This window comes from Ammospiza caudacuta, chromosome 1 (genome assembly GCF_027887145.1).
Source record: "Ammospiza caudacuta isolate bAmmCau1 chromosome 1, bAmmCau1.pri, whole genome shotgun sequence".
NCBI classification, from domain to species: Eukaryota; Metazoa; Chordata; class Aves; order Passeriformes; family Passerellidae; genus Ammospiza; species Ammospiza caudacuta.
The window spans coordinates 18865369-18882949 of record NC_080593.1 but is presented as its reverse complement, the minus strand read 5'-3'; the positions used below and the strand labels follow the sequence as shown (position 1 = coordinate 18882949).

At 37.2% G+C, this 17581-nt stretch overlaps 1 protein-coding gene across 2 annotated transcripts in view; it reads right to left on the bottom strand.

Moving 5' to 3' along the window:
- The window catches only part of PIP4K2A (phosphatidylinositol-5-phosphate 4-kinase type 2 alpha), a 108011-nt gene that overhangs the window by 24863 nt on the left and 65567 nt on the right, over positions 1-17581 (bottom strand). For both annotated transcript variants that reach the window (XM_058825542.1, XM_058825547.1), the window contains exon 4: positions 8482-8634. In XM_058825542.1, coding sequence (XP_058681525.1) covers positions 8482-8634 — 153 coding nt within the window. The remainder of the gene's footprint in view (positions 1-8481; positions 8635-17581) is intronic.

The window sequence follows — 17581 nt, the reverse complement described above, 5'->3', positions numbered from 1 at the left end:
TAATTTTTTCTAAAAAGAACATTAAAACAATTTTGCTAAGCAGACTTGCTAAATAAAACTGTAATACTCAGCTAATACATTTACAAGTCTATATGCAGCAACAAAATAATTTTTAAAAATGAGTGTTGTAATAAACACTCCATAATTTCCTTTTGTTAATTCAGACAATTTTCATGTTTGTGCACAGCATGAGGACAATATTATTATTAACACAGTAAAGTAACATCAGCATATTGACACGTTTTATCAGCTGTGCAGCACATTGCAAATAAGGAAATTTCTGAACTCTCTTGAACCCCATGCTTCAAGTTGAAAATTAGTAAGAAATTCTTTATGAGTCTATTTTCTCATTAATGTTTGTATAAATACAGCTTCAAGATTCTTAGTAAGAATAAAACTTTACCAATCTAACTAGCTTCTTGCTTCCCTATGGCAATGTTAGTAAGGTATCAGATACATAAAAGGATAACATAATGCATACCATTAATTGGCAAAGAAGTTATACTACTTTTGGCTCTTTTTGGAAAAACACAGAATAAAATTTCTGTTTCTACCATTTCTCCTTCTCCACTTGGAGATCATCTGTGGAATGATTTGATATTGGTGCAGATTAAATCATGAATTATATCTATCTTCATTCTATGTGAAAAGTCAGCATTCCTATTCCTCACAGCCCTATTTGGCAAACATTAATCCAGAAATACACAACATGCTCATTCTCTTTTACCCCTTTATATATTATTTTCACAAATTTTGGTATCATGATTGGTATCATGATTTGCTATCCAGACAAGCATTTGATAATTCAAGCAGAATTATGTGACAAGTCTATATGTTCACCAGGAAACTTCCACTAAAGAGACTGAAGAGCAAGTTACATAATTATTTAAAACTATTTTAGACATTGTGCAGGCCTAGACATTGATAGTAATTTTTGTGCTCAACTTGTTATTTTATATCCTCTTGTTTGCAGTCAGAAATACCCTTCACTAATTTTGTGTACAAGCATTTGTATTTTGTGTACAAGCACTGACATGTGGATTCATTCCCCCCAAAAAAGACAAAGAACTTGCTCAGTTATAAATATTCAATTTATTGCCATTTTCCTGTACCCTAATAATTCCACAGAATATTATGCATTGGGTACTTATGTGATACATTGCAAGGATAAATTAGTCAAATTACAGCATACACCAGAAAGTTACAGACTTTCAAGGCATATAAAGCTGTTTTCTTCAAATAAGCCATGTAGGAAAATAATTTCATTTAAAGAAGTAATCAATAAATATACAGGTTTTATATATAAGCCTTGTGATTCACAGCCTTACACGTCACATTGTTTCAGACATGGCCAGTTATTTTTACTTCTGAGTGCAGTGCAATCTCAATGTTACCACTACACGTGATTATCTAGGCTGCAGATCTGTTACCAGGAACATCATACCTCATACTGCTACAGCTGACTCACTGTGGGGATTGATCTCTTCTGAGAAGTGCTGTGCACAACATCAATAACTTATATATACAAAAAACAATAGAAAACACCTGCCTGGTGAAACCCAGGCCTCAACAGAGCCAGCGCAGCCAAGACCATTCTGCCATTTTGTCTAGTTATTTACCTATGAAATGTCTTTCAGGGAAGACTTTCAATGTGGTTTTCTTTGTTACAATTCTAGTCTGTGTGGTCCCTTCGCATATCAGCCCTCTGCAATTCCATCTGACAACCACCCTAGTGAGTTTCCCATTTTTAGGGTCACCTATAAGCAGAGTGGGCCTGTTGGGGGCAGGTGAAACACAGACTGATGAGAACACATACATTCTCATGTCTCCTTTTTCTGCCTCACCTGTTTTTTCAGATCAAAGGTGCTTTAAGTCAGTTATCTTAGCACAGGGCAGAAGCTGTGTTCTGTGCTGCCTCTGGATTCTCACACAGAACTGCTGAAAGGCTTTTTTCACTGCATTTCTTTGCAAACCTCCCAGAAATCTTCACCTCTTACTATCTGAGGACATATAGAGTCAAGGACAGAATTATATCTTTCCTCATTCGTATTTGTGTTTAAATAACATTACATTATACTGCCTTGCTTTGCCTTTTTACCTTTTTCCTTTTTCTGTGATACATATGAACAAAACTCACATAGCAAAAGCAGAGATGGGGGTTGGGAGGAAGCCACTGATAACCTGTGCAGGCACTGATGTGGAGGGAGGATGACACAAACTTTAATGTAGCTGTGATTCAGCAACCTTCCAGCTTGACAAGCCCATCTATAGCAGTGCAAATTCCTAGGCACCCAGTCCCCACTTTGTTTTCTGGACTATTCTCCAGTCTATGTTGTCATCAAGTTTTCGTCAAAAATGGTTTTTTAACCTACTATAATGTTTCTCTATTTCAATATTTATCTATTTATGATTTTAATTTTTCTCCTACATTCCACACAACAATCTGCTGCTGTTCCTTGATTCCTGTGTAGCCCTGAACACTGTTACTGGTGCAATTTCTCCTATTTTCACCTTATTGCCTACATTTTCTTCCCTTTAATTTGATTTCTTCTTTCTTTAATATTTTTCCCCCTCCAGCAGTTAAGGTAGCATTTTCCTGCTTTTGTTTTGTCTTTTATTTCTGCCTGTTTATGCCTGTCATTTCCTCTTTTTTTGCTCATTCTATTCTTTCTTCCCATTCACTTCCCCGTGGCTGCACCGTTTGCTGTGTCTGGTAGATGGGCAGTCCCTCTCCTTCACCACTATCCACTATTTCTGCTGGTTGCCAGGGAGACAGGCAGTGCAATAGGTGTCAGTCCTGCATACAATTACCTGTGCAGGGAAGAGAACTGTGCCTTCAGCAGGGACAGCTGCCTACAGAAAACCAGCACTCAGGTCCCTTTTAGGAGCTTTATGCTGGAAGGTTTGTATGCTAACAATTCTTTCCTGTTCACCTGCTTTGAGATGGCTTCTCTTTTCTCTACCAAAGTTACTTGGGTGTAAGCAATGAGAAGTCATCCCTTCTGAAGTAATTTTAATGAAAGAGTTTGAAGGAGACATTAAAATTGCTTTATTTTATTTTTAAAAATTTCTAACCTGCCCATCATCTGTTTTCAAAGAGCAAAGGACTCCTTTTTTACACCAATTTAAGATTTAAAGCAAGTTAATGTCACTGGGAAGGGCAGAATGTCTTGATTCTGACATTTCAGACACTATAAAATCTGCCTTCAGAATTTTACTCAACTGTTACTGATTTCTGCCCTTGAAAATAACATTTGTACTTTAGAAAATATCTACAAATACAGTAATATCTGCAATAGATATTTTATATAAATTCATAAACTTTTTGCACAGGACAAGATTTAAAATGTATATGTATATGTATATATAAACATAATTTGAATATATGATGAAACAGAAAGTTTTCATTTAGGAGGAAGGAGGGTATTACCCATTCCTTAAACACAGGGTGAAATTCTGACAACACAGTTATCACAGATGACTATGCTGAACTCTTCCTTAACAATGCCAAAGGTAGCAGTAGCTTTTAAAAGCATTTTTCTGGTCCGCGTTCTTGGGGTCAGGAGACTAGGTTTAAAACATGATTGCACTAGATTTGGAGCTATTTCCAATTAATATTTGATTTTGCTCTCAAATACTATTTAATATAAACATATTTGATTAACTTGCACAATTTTAAGTAGTCCAACTACATCTATGAGCCCATACAGCAGTAGTTTCCCTAACACTTGAAAGTCTGACCATTTTGATCATATCAATGGTTCTACTGCATTTGAGAAGTAAATGACATTCAGCTGAGTAACACTTAAGAGTGGTGAAAGGAGTTCGAGTCATAACTGACAATATACCAATAATACAAGCAGTCCAAACTGATTGCAAAATATCAATAAATGTGACTAAAAGCAGTATTTCAAACTATGTACCAAAAATTATGACAGTAGTTAGAAACTGGTTAGAATGGCCAGTCACAACATAAGAACCTAGCAGGTCATATATTTGTATTTGCCCTAACACTTCAAAACCTAGCTCTAGGCCATTTTGTCTTTCAAACATAGATAGAAGGCTGATCCATGCATGATGGTCTTTAATAGTCTTATCATAAAACACAGGATGCTTTGCTGCTTTAAACACGGTGAAAAGTATAATTCCTCCTATTTGCTTAACGGTATGTTTTGCTCAGTGGTTTTTGTTTTGTTTTCTTTTTGGTTTTTTTTTTTTTAAACTTTGGAAAAGAAAATAATTATCTCTAATGTTTCTACTCAATACTAAAAGTGTCAGACTCAACTGATGAGTTGACAGAATGTGTCAGTGTTTAGACTGAAGTGTTCACCATCTGTCTGAGGTTGTGGGCTTGACTGCTACATAAAAAAAAGGCATCATAGGGTAAATGAATTTGGAAGCCCACGATTTTTGAAAACTCATGATTTTGAACAGCAAGTATAATTTACAATTGTCAAGATTATTTAAAATTCAGCAATTTTAAGTTGGAATCACTACATATACACATACATGCTGTTTCTATAACTTCTAACACTCCTTCAAGCCCAGTTCACTTTCGGTTATTTACACATTTCTAGCATGTAGCCCTGGGCTTGGAACTTATCTTTGATCAGATCATCTTTGATGATTTAAAAACACCACTCTAGATTTGGGATTTTTAAGCTTACAAGTGTCTACAGGCTACGCTCCTTTTGTAAACTCCTACATGTACAGACTGTGTAATTAGAACCTCATCTCCTCTGAGCTCCAAAAAACAGACAGGTTATTACACCTTCACACGTATGGAGAGAGGAAGGACTAACAGAACTGCAAGGGCTTGTGAACTATGCATTTCCATGATGGCCAGTTACTGACAAAATAACCTTCATTTCTATCTGCCAATGGCGGTGTACATGTCTGTATCAACCCTCTGGTGACTTTCAAAAAAAATAACTGATACCTGGAATTAGATTTTGGAGGTTCATGGGAAAAGCTGCTGTGCTATATTCCTCTGCCAACCACACAAACTCCTAGATGTCTCATTGGTAGCTCTGTAGTTCAAAAAGGTGCAAGGAAAACAACAGCTTTTTTACAAATGCCAAGATCAAAACTCTTTGGGTGAATGAAGGACACATGGAGTCTCACACTTCTGCCTTGTGATGGCTCTGTCTCAAGCATTCTTTGTTTCAAGATAGATGTCTCCTCTGGTATTTATTGTCAAGCAGTTCAAGCAGTCATGGAAAATATTTGACAAGGCTTGTTTGGTCCCTAAGGAAAGACAGAGGTGCTTTCAAGGTCTAGAATGATTCTATCAGCCTTAATATGGAAACAGGTGAGTAAATATTATGGTTTAAATGAAACTCATTCAGAGTTTCAAAAGGGAAAGGAACCTGGAATGAATTTGCAGAGGGGAGAAAACAAAACCTGAAAGAGATTGTCTGTCATAAATGGCATGAATTTCACTCATACTTATGTCAGAAGAAATGGCAGATAATTACTGCCTTCTTGGGCACTTGAAAGAGGGTGCAAGATAAGGGTTTACACAGTTCTCAATGGACAGATGATCTAACTTCAGTTCATTTGGGGGAACAAGGGAGAAAAAGCCTAAAATTCACATAAACCACTTCCCTAGACTTCATGCACCTGAAAAAGGCTGTCCTTTCCAGGATGATCCCTGTACTATTGGGTATACACACTCCCTTTCTCAGAAGGCTGAATCTTTCAAAAACAGCCCTGCTCTCAGGGCAGACTGGCACAGGGTGTGCTGCAGGTGCATGCCACTAGAAAAGTTCCAAACCATTCCCAATCCCACTTGGGCTGTGGAACACAGCTCGGCCAGGAATTTTCATGTATGTGATGAGTGATGCTGACAATCAGAGAACTGAAACTGGAGAAAAGCTAACTAGCAGACTTCTCCCTAAGAATCCCATATTTGGCACTCTAGTGTACAATTATTAACAATCAAGAAAGATATTAGACTGTAAGGCATGAAAATCAATAGAGGGAACTTGACAATTCCTGTATTGGCAGAAGAGAGTATGCCAAAATAAAACTGAACTCATGAGAACTTGTTTTATCGACAAAGATTTCTACAAGGGTACCAGCACAGCATCTGAAAAGTCTTATGCCACTGCAACTGTGCCATCCTACAGAACCATACAGTTATATCCACACCAGTGAAACAGACAGGTCTTGGAGTGTCCTCAGGCATCAGTTCCAGCTGGAATGGAATAAGTCACATCTAAGTTATTAACCTCCCCTCTTAAAAAAAAAGGATGCTTACATTCAAACTCCCAAGTAGGAATATTAACTCATCTTAATTAACACCTTTATTCTTGCCCAGAATTATTTGGGAGACAATAAGCTGGCCCAAATGAAAACCACAACAGGCACCACTAATGAGCTGAAGTGCCAGTGGATGGTATCTGGCATTGCACTGCTTGCTAGCAGAAGGCCAAACAGTGGGGAACAACTTGGTCAAGGGAATAATAACACCTTTCCACCAGGACAAGGGGTTTGCTAGACTTTGAAAAGCAAGTGAAGATAACCTTTGCATGCCTGAAAAACATCTAGAGAAATGGGAGTTAGATACAAGCTGCTGTATCTAGTGATCCCAAGCATTCAACATTCAGCAGCAGAGGACACTGTGTCAGCTGTCATTAGAGCTAGTGGATTTAATTTAGATCTTGTTCAGTACATTGCTGAAGATACTGAAATGAATTTATTTAAATTAAAAAATCCAATTATTAAATTGTCTTTAATTTACTTTGTACTTGAGTGCTTCTGTATTTAGTTTTGTACAGTGCTTTCAAATTCTGAGACAAAAAGAAATACAAGTTGTATCTTTATGAATCTCTTGGAGGCATCAGAGAGAACTATTTTATATGAAAGATTTACTAATATAAAGTGAAATTAGGTGCCTGCTAGAGATAAATTTCAGATCATTATTCCTTGTAACCTAGCCTAATATGAACCCTGATGTTAGAAAACATTAATGAAAAAGATTCCAAATTATTAAATTCATTAATGTTAGCACTGTCTTCATTGATACTCTTGAAAAGCAAAGTTACTGTTTGGAAAAGCAAAATGACTTTTCAGGTAGATTAAATCTCAAAATCTGTATCATTAATACTAGCTTCTAATGCCAAATATGAAACAGACTAAAACTTTAATTCTGCTGTACAGTTTCAAAGATCAAACCCTTTCAGATGAAAACTAAAAAACTAAATTGGAAAATTCACATAAAAATAACCTCCAAAATACAATTAGATTTAAATTAGTTTTAAATTTTTTTGTGGTAAAACTGTCATTAGGAGAATGTCTTAAGAAAATTTTTGATAGTAATACTTATTCATATTAAAACAAACACATGATGGTCCTACGTGTTGTTTAAGCAGAGGAACATCACAGGAAGAGAGAAAAGAGCTAACATCTAACATCCTGAGGGCTTCCCAAGTTACTCTGGACTTGGAAGGCCTTCAGAGGTCTCCCTTTGAGATTTACAAAGATGGCTAGCAATATTTTCAGTTCCAAGTACCCTGAAAGAATGCTTTGGCTGCCCACCTCAGAAGTTAAAACCGGTTTTACAAAAGTAATGTATTAAAAAAACCCTACTACAAACAAGAACATTGCACAACAAAAAATAAAGCACCTAAACAACAATAAAGAAGCCCAACCCCAAATGTCCTTAAGTCTTTACCTGGAATTCCAACCCACAGAAAGGAGAAGGAAGTGGAAAGAGGGACAAAATCCCCTTCCTATTGCGTAGCATATTTCAGGTGATTTTTTAGAGGCTTTCGCCTGAGTTCGGTAGCTTTAGAACTTATTTAAACAGATGTAGGGCTAAGAAATCTAGCACTAATTTTAATAAAGCCTTTTGTAACTCCCAGGTGCTGCTCCCCTCTGTGTCAGCCACACAAACTATGCATCAGCACAGTATGGCAGCTATCAAGGATGATTGGAGGGATCTCTGCTGCTCACTTTTAACTTCACAGTTGTGTATGAAAATTCTCATTATCAAAACCATTTTTTTTGAAGAGTAGGACTTTTACATTAATCATATCCAGTTTTTAATTTCTTATATAATACAACTTTAATCTTTGAAATCTGTTGTGAACACAGAACATTCACTAACTAGATCAGAAATAGAAGGTCACCTGCAGCACTTATACACCGACATCTTCAAGCAAGCCCAGAATAAAATACCTTCAAGCTTGGGAGTGCACCAGCCAAAAGAAAGGCCACCTTTTTAGTAAGGACCTTACAGCCTCCAAGTTACCTCTATAATGTAGACATTTCTTTTTTATGAAATGCTAATGCAGGTATTTAGAAAAGTCCATCCTTGTGAATTACAGACATACAGTAAATTGCTGATGCAAAAGGGAAAAAGTCTGAAGTGACTTTTTCCATAATAATTAATTTAAAACTTTTAAGCCTCTAAAAAAGATCAGCATTCTAATATTTAAGAAGACATCCCACACCTCAGTAGAGTTTATTTATTACCTGATGGTACTTCTTGAGTATGTTGTGCATTTCTGCTACATCTTCACTCGTTATAGTTTTGATGATATATCTTTTGTCGTAAGATGTGTGAAAGCGGGCACCACTGCGTGCTTGGGAATCATTGGCAAGGGGTGCGCTTCTTGTCAATGAATTCTGTCAATTGATTTAAAACAAAAAAAGCATCAGGTCAGACAGAAGTATTTAACTTTTATTTAGAGCACATATAAACAATTTACACTTATTTTAAAATATTTTTCAATACATCTGCACCAAGATGAATTCTGAAAAGCACGTATTCACAGACTACATTATCTTGAGAAAACACTTCAAAAAGAAAAGCATGAGAAGAAAAGTATGTTTGAGGAGGAAGGTATTGCTCATCAGTGGTTCAAAACCCATCCTCAACATTTAATAAGAATTTATTGGACATTGGTACACATATATTATCAGCTTTGGGGAAGAAAACATACACCAATTAAAATCCAGAAGGAACACTGCATTACACCATAATAATCATAAAGAGATAATTCATCCATAGTCATAGTTTCACTTAACATAAGCAGGATTTGCTCCTGAGACAGTGTGATCTGGTACACAACCAAGATCACAGTTACATTTCTGAGTTCCAGTACCAGGGCTATTCCAATGATTTCATATCTAGATTTAGGCAAATAACATTGTACAATACCTCCATACTATCCCAAGAGGAGAAAATTAGTTAATGACTGCACAGCATTTAGAAGAGAGATCAAGGACGATTTTTAGAGCGAAGTTTAAAATTACTGGTGCTTCAACAGAAGAAAGAGATGCCCTCTGCTTTTTTCAGAGAATAAGTAGTATCTAGGTTAGATTTCTTTATACTTATAAAAACATCCCCCCAAAAAATTAGAATAAGTATAACAACTTTTTGCCTGGAAACATCTTTCTTTACCAATAAGAACATATGCCAATTGTTATACACTTGAATTGCACTAAAAAAAAAAAGTAGTAACAGCAGCAACACACATGAGAAAACAATGATGTTTTGGACCCCTTGTGTATTTCCATAAATACAAACATATTCTGAAAAGATTAAACAAGTTAATGATAGACTACTGGAACACTTCTATGTTTATGAAACAAACTTGCAGTAACCATCTGGTATATCCCTACTTGTAGTAGAAAACCCCAGCTCCTGCTATGCTTCCTCATTGTACCATGCTACACAAACAGCTCTTGTTAAATTGAAATGTACCTCCCTTCTTTCCACATTCACATAGCATAATCTTCTCCCTGCTAGGTGAAAAGCCATTTTACTTTCAAAGATAATTTTAAAAAAAGTTATATATAAATGCAAACATTGCAGATTCCTAAACAGCAAAATTTCAGCTCCAAGTCACAGAATAAATGTTTGTGTGGTTCATGTTGTGACCATGAACTAAGTCACAAAACAGATTTGCACTAGAAGAACAATGATGCTCTGAGAGAGTAATTACCAATACACTCCATCTACCACATTCAGGTACCAAAACCCACACAACCTTATTTATGTAGGACTTATGTTTTATTTGGAAGTTTTAGCCATTGGTAAATCTGTTTATATGCTCTATGGACTTCAGCAGGAGCTGGACATGCAGATTCAAGCCCTGTAACAGAAGGTCAGTAATTACTATAAAGTAATAACCCCAACCAAGAAATTAGGGTAACCATAGGCCCCAGTTTAAGAAGACATACAATTATGTCTTTGTATTTTGGAGATTCATTGATTTCAATAGGCCTTCAAGCATTGTTTAATTTATCCCAACTGTGGGGTGCTTTCTGAAATCAATTTAACATGAAATAAAACCATTTTCCCACAAGGTTACCTAGTTCAACAGAAATACTCATGAGTGGTGGGAATAACAGTAAATCACGTAAAAGCACACAGCTCTACAAGGGCTTATTAGAATGAAAACCTTAATTATGACATGTAGGAGAAATAAATCTTTTGCACCTCTTTCTATATATTTCTAGGCTTGTACAATGAACCAGAATAATTACTGATGTCTATGATAAAAAGTGACACCTTTCTCTATTATGCTCTCTCCTCAGTAATGAATAAAAGGATGTGGGTGCTTCTTTAAGGTTTATAAATCAACATTTTTTCTAGACTAATCAGAAGAGAGCTTTAGGGACACCACTACAGCTCCTTCTCTACACTGGCTTTTGGACAGTGAATTTCAACAAATACATGTCCTGATACAGCATCACCTCACACAGTATTGAGATCATGGAGAATTCAAGTATTACAGCAGTTTTCTTTCCTGTTTTCAGATTTTTTTCTGTTGAAATTGATTTCCCACCACTCCATTACTGAAAAGTTTTAGTGTACTGAAGTCTATTCAAGGAAACAAGTATTATAAACTGATTAAATTTTCTTAATGCTACACTTGATACCAGCACTCCATTAATTTTCAGACTGAATTGTGGAGGTGGTGGTAGAAACTCTTTGTGCTCTACAGTCAGAAATTAGTTTTGTTTCCAGGCCTTTATTTAATAGTTCAAGATGAAGAGCTGATAATAAAAGTTAAGATCAAAAAAGAAGCACAAATTCAGTTGCCTTCATCACAAATTGAAAATATAATGTAATGTAATGATTATTTTTAATTTTAAAAAGAAGTGAACACATGGGTAACCATTAGTGTATGTAATGAATTAAACTACTGCTAAGTTATTCAGCTATAATTCAGTTAGTAATAATAAAGGCTACTGAGTAATTACTTGTTATTGTTCCCAGCAGAAAAGGGTACATTATTCTGAGGTTAACTATTGCAATAAAGCAGTAACTACAGAATTCTGAATGTATTTTTCCTACAGAACTCTAGTCTTCAGAATATAATCCATATAATATAAACCTTGAAAGCAATTAACCTGGCAGGAGACTTAAGTTGTTTAGCTATAAAAAGCTGCAAAAGAGGGTATTGGCTGGTCAGCCACTAAACATGTGAAGGAGGAGAAGGAGGAAAATGTGAAGTACATGAACTCAAGGTTTCAAGCACTCTTAAGGTGTATTTTAATATCCTTCATGAATAGATTTTCATATTTGAGTGAAACACAGGCCTGGGTTGTACTTGGTATAAAAGAGATGCTAGTTGACTGGACATTAGAAAATGTGATGCCCACCTACAAGAAGATCCAGAAGAAGGATCCAGAGAACTACAGGTCTGTCAGCCTGACCTTGGTGCCAGGGAAGGTCATGGAGCAGATCCTCTGGAGTGTCATCACACAGCACACACAGGACAGCCAGGGGATCAGGCCCAGCCAGCACAGGTTTGTGAAAGGCAGGTCCTGCTTGCCTGACCTCATCTCCTTTTCTGTGATGAGATGACCACTCAGTGGATGGGTGAAAGGCTGTGGATGTGCCTACCTGGACTTCAGGAAAGCCTTTGCCACCACTGCCCACAGCATCTCCTGCAGGAACTGGCTGCTCAGGGCTTGGCTGGGGCTCTGTTGCATGGGTGGGAAGCTGTTGGCACGGCCGGGCCCAGAGGCTGCTGCTGAATGGAATTGCAGCCAGCAGCACTGCCCAGGGCTCAGTGCTGGCACAGCTCTGTTCAATGTCTCTAGCAATGATCCACGTGAGGGGATCCGGGGCACCCTCAGGCCCTGCAGACACACTGAGCTGGCTGGGAGTGTTGAGCTGCTGGAGGGCAGCAAGGCTCTGCAGGGGGATCTGCACAGGCTGCGCTGATGGGCAGAGCCCAGAGCTCTGAGGCCCAACAAGGCCAAGGGCCTGGGCCTGCTCCTGCCCCTGGCTCACAACAACCCCTGCAGCTCCAGCCTGGGCAGAGTGGCTGCAAAGATGCCTGGAGGGAAAGGTGCTGGGGGTGCTGCTCAACAGCAGCTGAACATGAGCCACAGAGTGCCCAGGTGGCCAAGAGGCCAATGGCATCCTGGCCTGGCTCAGCAATGGAGTGGCAGCAGGGCCAGGGCAGAGATCATCCCCCTGATCATCCTCACTCAGCACCGGTGAGGCCACACCTCAAATCTGGGTTCAGTTCTGTGCTCCTCAGTACAAGAAGGACATTGAGGTGCTGGAGAGAGTCCAGGGAAGGGCAATGGAGCTGGGGAAGGGTCTGGAGCACAAATCTGCTGAGGAGAAGCTGAGGGAGCTGGGGATGTTTAGCTGGAGAAAAGGAAGCTCAGGGGTGACCTTATCACTCTCAACAACTGCCTGGAAGGAGGGTGCAGCCCGGTGGGAGTCAGTCTCTTCTCCCAGGTAATAAGCAAAAGGACAAGAGGAAATGGCCTGAGGTTGCCTTCATCTACACAGATCCCTGTTTTTCCAGCAGTAGCTTTTTCTTCCGCTAATGAAAATTTATTCTGCCTGATTGCTAACTATAATGAAAATCAATTTGCAAATACAACTATCATACCAAAAATGTTTCTAACAAGAAAATACATCTCTGGATAATTACTTAGCTGCACTTTACTTTTTATTAATGCTTTAATGGGTTACAGATAGTGATGCATTTATTTTTTAGTAGATGGTTATTTTATTAGTAGTTATCTATATCAAGATTAATTAAGAATGCACATAGCTATCATTTTACCACATGCATATTAATTTGTCAGAATAAACCAACCAACTTCATGCTAAGCAGCATCTTTCCATACATGCACAGATAACCCAAGTGCCCTCTCTACAATTCTTTGTCTACTAATAAATTAAGAGCAAATGTTTAAACATTAAACATGTTTAAATAAAAAACAACCGCTACTTAAACCTTTAATTAAATTAAAGTCTTTGAGGCTTTATTTTTACTAACTCCCCACTCTTGTGATAGCTCTCTCAATACAATGAACTTTTCAGGTACAGAATGCAGTTACTTGGAACTTTAAAAGCACATAGAACATAGAAGGCATTTAATATTACTATTTTCTGTTTTCTTTTGATACTTGCCCAAGTTTGTTAAATAAGTGTGGCTTAAAAAGCAGAAAAAAGAAATCTAATTATATCATATTGTGCAGATTACTAGTAATTGCCCCTTTCTTGTGTTGATAAATACATAGGTGAGTTTTGTCAGTAGATGATTCTATTTGCAATGGCTAATTCTCTCTTCTGTGAATAGAGAAAATTCAAATTCCTTCTCAGGTAAACTTTCCAGGTACCTTGCAAAATACTCCATCTCTCAACTAAACTAGTTATACTTGTTTATAGATAGAAATCAGTCTTCAGTAAAACACATCTACTGTTGCCTGGTGATAACAAGGAATCTTTAGAGCGATAACAAGAATTGGCTTCACTGGTAAAGCATCATTAACAAGTAAGATCAAGAAACAGCTTCACTGAAAGGATCAAAGTAGGAGATTTTAGGGTCCTCAAAGAGGAAACTCTATGGCTTTTAAAATCCACTGTGATTTTTCCCTTTTGATCTAGGAGAAGCTAACTTACCTGTTGGACTCAGACTGTTCAGGCATCTCACTGAGCTAAATACTAACATTAACACTATAATCATTAACACCACTAATAGTAACTAAGTTAACAGGACATGTTTTGGAATTGAAGAGATTCTTCATTAAAAATTTTTTTTTTTTTTTTTTTAAATATTTAAGACACTAAATGGCCAAGAAGGTCCTACACTTAAGCCACTTTGAAGCACAGACATTAGAAAACCTGTAACTAGTAGGAAATATTAGAAACACCACATGTGGTATCAAATTTCACTTTTAAGTTAGACTTTATATATATTCAGATAAGTTAACAATTTTAACTTACTCGGGGGTTATCTTGTGCAAGTTTTTGAGATCTTAAGGCAGACAATAATAAGAAAGTTACGCAGTTGTGCTCATTAGACAGACTAAAACCACACATTTATTTGAGTTGTACTGCCTTGTTGTTCAGACAGCTTTTGGTCACATTGTATAGACTCTTCTCTTACTGTTGAATGCAGTTTTGAGATACAAATGGTAGCTTCTGGGATCCAGACAGCTTTTGCCAGAACACACAGATAAATTTCAGCGATGACTTGTACAAAAAGTAAGAAAGATAAGTTGCACTGTAGACATCTGCTCACAAATTCCTTGGAAGCAAAGTTGATTGAACCTGTCTCAAGAGAGCAAGCTGTAGGCCCCTTCCTCTGCTTGAATCCTGGAGGAAATTCAGCTAAGAGAGACCCACTGGGGTCCCTGGCAGAAATATCTCCTTCTTAAGTAAGGCATCTCTAGTGGACTAGGGAGGAAATAAATAATGAAACATAAGCATTTCCCTTTTCCAAAAGGAAAATATAAACGGGGTTGAGGGAGGGGGAAAGGAGAGACACAGAGAGACAGATCATGGCAAATACCAGACTGAATTCCCTCTGGCTCTGCTTCTTAATTAGGGGAAGTCTAAGTGGAATATGAACAGATGGGAAATGAGCCACTCCTCACTTAGCACAGACAGATCTATGAGCCACAAAGCCAGAACAGGGAGGATATCCTTTAAAAAATGAAGAGACACAAAAAATACCCCAGTCTTACCCTCCAAGAGACACAGGTTTGATGCTGTAACAACCCTTGCACCATCACTTTTCTAGGACACAGCTCCTCCCTACTGCGCCAGGAGCCAGCAGAGCATGTCTCTAGCTGTACAACGTTGGAGGTATTAACCCCATCAAATTAATAAAAATCAGCTGCTTATACAACAGCATTAGTGAGCTCAAAATTCAATGCAGTAAGGGTCAGACTGCCCTGTACCCTTCAGATTTTCCCAGCCTTCTCCAACTCTTCCACAGTGTGCCTTGGATCTCTGTAACAATTAAAACATCTGTCAGCCACGCATACCCTGTTCCACTTAACAGCTTCACTTAGCAACTCCCTGCAAGTCTCCTGCTCAGTGTGCCAATTCCCCATCCACTTCTCATTTGTGAAGTTTTAATCTTGTGCCTGCTGGTTTTTGGTCTCAGGAGAAAGAAAAGGTTTTGTACTTTTAAAGTGTGAATACTTTCATGAGGTCATTTAAAGACCTAAATTACTTGTGTAATTACTTATACAACTGAAGACACATTTAACGTGCCAAACTCACAGATACCTCTACTAGAAAAATTTCTCCATACATTCCCCTCTTTCTCAAATAGTTTCCCTCTGACAAGTCACTGTCTGGAAGCTTAAGTGCCCTTACATAAATGAATATATAAAAAAAAAATCATCCATACTGCATCGACTAGCAGGCAACTAGAAATATTCATAACATCTTCAGTGCTGAGAAGCTACAAATCACAAAGAATTTGTCCCATACACATAATTAATTTCCGATAAAATGATAAAAGTAAAAAAAAAAGAAAAAGCTTTAAATATAAATTACTGAAAGCTACATCATTTACTAGCACTTAGCTTCCCAGAGAGTTCTTGAGAAAAAAAAGTTAATGAGTACACCCAAATTACATGTCATCATTTCACCCAAAACCAGGATATTGTTCAGCAAATTACATAAAAGGTTGTTTAATTTCACTATAGACTCACTCTCCTTTCCCAAACCCTTAGCAATCTGCACAGAGTTTTATTCCCTACAACAAATATCTAACAGGTAAGGTAAAAGATTTTTTCCATAGGTGTTTTTAGGAGCTGATCTACAATTCTTTGACATTCACAGGAGCTTCTTCTGGAGATTTCAAGAAAATTTCATAAATTAGAATCCAACAGAACTGCTTCAATCAGAAGCTATTTCATTTCACCCAGCACTTCCTAATCCAATCCCTACTTTTGGATTAGGTAAATTCCAGAAAGGCAGTCCTGATTTTTTCTATCTTCAAAAGACCGAGATCTACCACAACAGTTTTTCTAATATTTAGAAAATATTTGCACTGCTGGAAAGGTGAGTTTAATTCTGAATTTTAATTATTTTCTTCTCTGGTCATTCATATTTATTCCTGAAGTACCTAAAAATACTCACACACTACTTACTTCTTAACTCTAATTTTTGCAAGTGCAGCAGGTCAGACTGTCACTCCCAACCAAATGGCATTTTCTATGTTCTTAAATTCCTTTGACACTTTTCTGGTATTTTTTCTACATCCAAATTTCAACTTCCTTTTTTAAAGACTACTAGCATCAAAACTATATATAGTATTAGCTTCAGGTATAAAACAAACAGATATCAAAAAGAAGTTAGAACACTTCCGATCTTCTTTTTATGCCTTCTAATTTATCCACCCCAGGGTGCAGTTACTTCTAATCTGAAGGTCCTCCTAGTACTAAATTCTCATCCTCTTTGACCTCTTGTTCCCCCTCAGAGCTACCACCTCCCTGAACAAAGCCCTCATCTCTGTAGTTCTGCACTCCTTTTTTAATTATATAAGCATTCATCTCACCATATTAACAGGATCTCATTTGGACAGGCTCAGAATGCCAGGTGATCAAAGTGGGTTTTGTACAAAATCTTTGACTTTATTCTGCTTCAACATTTGAACGGATTTTGCATCCTCTGCAAGATTTCACTACATGAAATGTCAATTGCTTGTTGACAATTAAATTTTGACTTTATTTAATTATCCATTATTTATATAAATTTTTTTGTTTTTATTCTAAAGCTCTGCAATAATTAGCATTTTAAAAGTCCAAGACAAAATATCACGGCAAATAGTTTGTAAGAAGAATCCTCAAGAGTCCTTAGACACCAACTCCTCCAAAACTCTTCTAATGCTTTATCCTTTGGAAATTTATTTTTACCTTACACATTGGTCAATAAAAATAGCAACCTATTGTAATTCAATAACAATAATGATCTGACACAATATCAGATATCAACAAAATTAAGCTAATTTCCAGAAAGGCTTTGATTATTTCTAATAGTAACAAGTTAAGCTTGTTTGGAGCTATTTTATCTAATTGAAACTATTTTTGTGAAGAAAACACATGGAGCAAAGCCACTGAAGTACAGGAAGAACTTGTCCCCCATCTCACATCATAACTGCAAGCTATATTTATAACTGGCAAAGCATTGCTCCCCTCTTCAAAGACAAACTGCTGGTGAGGCTCTTCTTCTCTACCCACTTTGCTTAAAATGTTCACAGCATGAATTTTTATCTCCACAGTGGGAGGCCAAGGATTAGCCCCAGTCTCCAAGAGGGTGGAGAGATTTAAAGGTCAATTTAATTAGCTC